General features: G+C 38.2%; 1 protein-coding gene across 1 annotated transcript in view; it reads left to right on the top strand.

The window, feature by feature from the left end:
• The window catches only part of MPLKIP (M-phase specific PLK1 interacting protein), a 6245-nt gene extending 574 nt beyond the window's left edge, over positions 1-5671 (top strand). Inside the window, exons 2-3 of the mRNA XM_010713123.3 lie at positions 5-63; positions 4446-5671. Of these exons, the coding sequence (XP_010711425.1) occupies positions 5-63; positions 4446-4649 (263 nt within the window). The 3' untranslated portion in view covers positions 4650-5671. The remainder of the gene's footprint in view (positions 1-4; positions 64-4445) is intronic.
• Positions 5672-5912: the final 241 nt, after the last annotated feature.

Raw genomic sequence — 5912 nt, 5'->3', positions numbered from 1 at the left:
GGAGCTGCCTCGCACCCGCAGCAGCACAAGCGCTCGCCCGGGGGCTACCAGAGGCACTACCAGGTATGGGGCGGGGCGCCGAGGGAGGGAGCGAGCGGCGGGCGGAGTGCGGGGCTGGGGCTGGGCGGCGGCTCCGTCCTTCTCCGGGGAAAGGGGTTCGCAACGCGCTCGGCTGCCCTCCAACATTAGGGAGGACGGAGAGACCCCGGTGAGGGAAAGGGGAGGGGCCCCTGGGCTGCCTGCGGCCTGGCACCAGGACATGAGGTTCCTTCCTCCTAACATTCCGGCACAGGAGGGTGGAGAGAGAATTGTACACCAACCAAAACCGCAGTAAGCGTCTCTGTCCCTCCTATTTACTTCCCTTTGAGCTGTTCTCCTTAAAACAGCCGGGAAGCGCTGTGGCTTTTTTTGCCACTGTTGAGTGATGTTGCAGGAGCTGCCCTGTGCACATGCATCAGCTCTCTGGGACAGGCTTAGAGAGAAGTGAGGAATGATCTGCTAAAGAGAAGTAAGCTGAGGTTCCCCTAAACAGAAAGGAGAGCATCTGTTGGGGTCACAGTATGCCTTTTAAAGACCTTGCCTTGCATTGAAAGCTTCCATTGCTATAAGGTATATTAGCAGTAACCGGCTCAGTGAGTTAAACTGTTAACCAAGGTGGCTTACTTGGTGTGTGACTGCTAGTACAGATAGGGATGGCAGATCTTGAGATGATACCATACTCTGCTGCGTAAAGCCAGATATTAAAGAAAGGGTTGTTAAGCACTGGAATAAACTCCCCAGGGAGGTGGTTGAGTCACCATCCCTGGATGTGTTTAAAAACCACTTGGATTTGGTGTTCAGGCACATGATTTAGCAGTGGGTCGTTAGGGAAGTATGATTTGGTTGTGGTTGGACTTGATGATCATTAAGGTCTTTTCCAACCTGAGCAATTCTGTGATTCTATATGCCTGTGTCAGAGAACTCTTAGAAGTGTAAGAAATATCACATACAGTACAGACAATGATAAAACTTTCAGGTGCTCCTACTGATGCTTTGAACTGTAAGATGAAGTCAAACCTTAATACAGACTTCTTAAATCTTACTGCAACTGCATTATGTAGTAACATTTTCATCCAGAAAGTCTTGATTACTTTTTTTGCTGTGCAGATAACTATCTTACAACAATTTCATAACTAATGAAAGAGACTTATTATAAACATGGAACATTTTCTTTCTCATGTAAGGCTCTTAGTGTGGAGGCCTAAGATTGCCTAAGCCTCTGTACTTTTTATTAAGGAAAGAAGAAAAGATGTGGAGTTTCTGCCTTTCAATAGGATTTCATTTGGGCATAAAAATGGCTCTGACATTGGGAAGAGAGAGTTTAGTTGCTAATGTGCGATTTCCCTACAGAAGATCACCATCTAGATATTCGCTTCAGTGATTTTTAAAAGCCTGCCTTAAATTACCAGAGCCTGATTACCCGAGTGAAAACTATGCAGAAATCCTTCTGCTGCGGGTGCTAGTCAGAAGTGTTTCTATCAGGATTTGTGGGCAGACTCAATCTTTGGTGTTAAGAAAGAAGCGTGACGTAAAGAGGTTTGAATCCAGACACAGGTTGCCTTGTTTTCGCTTCTTCTCTTTTCTTCAGCAGACCTTGTGAATAGTTTAAAAGCATTGACCTGAATGCAATGCTTCTTAACACTTAGACATTTGTCTATCTGTAGCTTTGCCTCGGACTAAGGTAAAAAGTGTGCATGTACTTATATGTGTGTGCACATGGGTTATTTTGCCTGGAGGCAGTAGAGGCAGTCATGGAGGGAGGAAATCTCAAAACCATTGAGTACTCATTTTTTTGAGATGTGCAAGAATGCACGAGGCCATGAGTAGATTTCAGAAGAGGGATTTTATTGCACGTTCTGAACATCAGCTTTCTTCAGAGGGGTTGTTCCCTTGTCTTCTGCACATGCTATTAAGAGAACTACTGTGCTCTTAAAATTCATGATGCTGTTGTCGTCTTTGAGATGAAAATCTTAAGTGACCCCTTCAAATCTCATACTGAAATCCAAGACTGAAGTTTTTACTTCAGTGTTCTCTGTGATACCTTGTTGCTAGTATTCTATGCTCACTTTTTCACTTTGAACCCAAAGAACAGAAAACGTAAAGAAGAACTTTCACATGGGCAGTGTTTTACTGAGCTTTCTGTTTTTCCACAGGGATGCACCTGCTTCTAAATTTTATGAAAACAAGTGTGTTGAATCTCACAAATACCACCTCTTAGCGTTCACCTAGAGGTAGCATTTCATCTTCTATACTGAACAGGAGATAGTGAAGCAGCAGCTACTACTAGTGAAAACTTTTACAAAAAGTTTAAAAAATAATAATAATTTTGTCAAATGGTACAAATGTGATATCTGTACTTTGTGCATCTGGCAGAAGGTAAAATCACATCAGGTGAAGGAAGCTGATTAAAGAAGTGATTGTCACTCTTGTCAAGATAGTATTGCTGCCTTCAGCAGTGAGTAGCACCAAAAGATTTTTTTTTCCCTATGTGGAGATAAATTTGTTAACTGGAAAAAGGTACTGCGGATAGGTTGGCCATTTCCTTAAGAAGAGTTCGGTGAGGAAAGGTTATTGGCACTAATGACAGTAAAATAAAATTATTTTTAAGATATCATTGGCATCAGTTTTACTTGTACAGGTAGGGCTGTACTTTTTCTTTTCCACAGGCCTATAAATGCAAGGAATCACCTCTTGATTTTTTTCCCTAAGGAAAAAAACCAGGAAATACAAATAGTATTCTGAATCTAAAAAATGTGTGTTTATATATTTAAATTTAATGCTTACTGAAAGTTTTTGATTTTGTATGACACAATAATACATAACAATCTGATGCTAGATGTCAAACGTGTAAAAAATTGCAGCGTTGCATATGGCCTGCATTATATTGTAATGAAATCTAGAATTACAGATCTGTCCAAAAGAGTCTTAAAGAATTAGTTTGTTCTGTCACCGTATGTATTACAGATAATACAGTCCAGCATTAATGCTAGTTTTGCTAGCATGTATTGACTTGACTCCTTGTCCTTCAGAAAGTGTTTTAGATGTGTACTGACCTTATCCTCATGCTTTTGGTATTATATACTTCATAAAATAATTCTCTTTCTTTTAGTATTTTATTGACATCGTCTTACCTGCATAATGTAATTGGCTGTAGAGAAACACTGGAAACAAATGTCCTGCAAATTGCACATGGATGTTCTTAGTTGTGTATCCACCATAATCAATCTTTAGGAGTTCTAGAGAAACAATTATTGGGGCCACACAAGCAGGCTCCTGACAGAGTACTTTTTCAGAAATAGGTTCCAGACTAAGCTGTTTCAGTGTCTTGAGGCTAAGCATAGAGCGCTTCACTTTATGGCACTATTGCTCAGTTTTACCCAGAAATTGCTTCATATGATCCGTTTTGATATATTCTGTAGGGGTTATTAGTCAAATTCAATTACCATCACTGCTAGTCAAAAAAAAAAACCAAAAAAAAAACACCCACCACTAATCCGTGTTTTTACAGTCCTTTACCAAGTCAGAAGCTGGCATTAACCTCAAGGAATCCTGATCTTAGGCATTCAGAATGCAACAGGCACATTTTTAGACTAACAGCGACGTATCTGTAATATTATTTGTTTAACTTTGGTTAAAACAAACCAGCTTAAATGAATGCAGCTTTAGACAAAACCTCACTTTTTAGGGAAATGAATCTGAGGAAAAGAACAATAGATGATGGTGGGAGAAAAAGGTCACAGCAGTTTGCTTCATCTTAGTCCTCTTTAAGTTGCAGACCCTAGCAGATTTGTAAAAGCAGTCACGGTGGTCCTTGATCTTTGGAAGAAATAAAATACCAAAAGCTTCCAGACACAATAATTGCCTTTCACGTAATGCCTGTTTAATCACTGATTTCCATCAAAATTTGTATATTAAAAGAAAGTTGTGTTTTCTCAAATTTCACAAGCACTAATTTGATTAAAACAAAGTGTTTTTCAGAGTTCCTCGGGTCATTTGTAGCAATTTGGTTTATACACTGCTATGCTCAATCTTCAAGTACTGAATATTCGACTTGTGAACATTATCAACACTTCCTCAGCCTGTTCCTACGCTCTGTTTTGCTGTGCAGCTTTTGAGTTAGACATGTTGTCAACCTAAGTAGCTTATAAAAAATAGCTTTTCTGTAGTTACGTATTGGTATGGTGAAAACATATTTTGAAGAAGACTGGATTTTATCCTGGTAAATCACAACTGAGAATTAAAATATAATAAAGCCAATTTCTTTTGATTAGGAGCAGCAGGTGAAAAGTAATCATTATTGTTTGAAGATTATTCATTATAAGCTTCAAAGCTGTACTGCATTAAAAGGAAACTTAGTTTGAATTAGCCTATTAAATGTTTCTTTACTTGATGGTTTTCTTCCAAAGGGATCACCCAGGACATCTACTCCATTTGGTACAGCGCATGGCAGAGAGAAAAGAGAGTCTAATGATGTGGAAAACTATTACAGACCTTCAATGCTTGAGGACCCATGGGCTGGCCTAGAGCCAGTTTCTGTTACAGACATAAACCAACAGTACAGCAGTGAGCAAACAACATATACTGGTAAAAAAGGGAGGTATTTCAGTTAACACTTTTAAAGGCCAAATAACTCCATCCTGCCAGGAAAACTCTGGGACAAAATCTTTTTATTTACACAAGATGAACAGTAGTAAAGATATTGGTTAATGCTTTTATTTTATCACATTGACCCTTTTATCCAATTTTTTTTAATTCCATTGGAAATTTTTATGTATGGGGAGGGGAAAGAAGTGGTAGGATAACTTACCTTTCTGGCTACGTGGAAGTGCCTACCAGCTTTGAAGAACAAAGTGTTCTTTAATCACCAGCGATGATTTGTGACTGTTAAAACAGATTTCCGTGTGTTTATCTCTTCCATGCCAGATTGTTAGCCTTTTATTGTAAACTCCTTTAAATAATGGTATTTTTTTATGTTTCAACATTTTTAGAATGAAGTAACTTGGAAATAAAATTAAAATTTTGTAAATCCTTGTTTTGTAATGTATAAAGATTATTTTAGGACTTCTGTTAAGGGGTACTGATTAACAGAAGTAGCACCACTTATATTAGGTGACTTTGTAAATGTGCTTGTATGCTGTAGTTAACATCTGATCTTGTGCATAGTTTTTTTTGTTAACTGTAGTGCAGTGTGAAACTGAAACGTGACTTCAGCCATCTCAGGAAATAGACGTGTTGTCTTACAAATGTTTAATTTGTTGAACCAGATCTTGAATGCTAAACATTATTCTGTAATACTTACTTCTGTGTTTCGGAGCACAAAAAAAAAAAAGCATTTGAAAGAAGATTACATGTTTCTGGATTATAAGCAATTCTGTGGCAATTTTAGACTAATCAACACAAAATATGAGAATTAATTAAATGCAAATGTACTGCCTGGATTTACCTTTAGATTAGCATAGAATGAATGGAACTTTGTTGTACAGTTGACATTAGTACATTAACAGCATCTTTTTGATCTGGGTTTTTTAATTTTTACCTACAGCTGGCATCTTTGTCTAGAGAATTCTTGTTTTCAGTGTGTGCATGCTATATTTTTATCTTGAAGAGGAAAACAACAAGGTTTCTTTTTTTTGGCCTTATCTATATATGGGAGATCCATTCTTAAATTCACTAGTAAATATTGTAATTTAGAGCAAGTAAGAAGTAGTTCCAGCTGTAGGCATGCTCTTTACATGCCATGTTAAGCGTGCAGTGGATATCTAAAGTGTTGTTTGACCCTACTGTTATTTGATCTTTGCTTTTAGGTGATACATGGAAGATGAAAACTTAGTTAAATAAGAAACACTACTTCAGTTTCCAAAACATATTTTTGC

Source organism: Meleagris gallopavo, chromosome 6 (genome assembly GCF_000146605.3).
Source record: "Meleagris gallopavo isolate NT-WF06-2002-E0010 breed Aviagen turkey brand Nicholas breeding stock chromosome 6, Turkey_5.1, whole genome shotgun sequence".
In the NCBI taxonomy this organism is placed as follows: Eukaryota; Metazoa; Chordata; class Aves; order Galliformes; family Phasianidae; genus Meleagris; species Meleagris gallopavo.
Note: the sequence above shows the minus strand (reverse complement) of the source record. Positions and strands in the feature narration are given on the sequence as shown.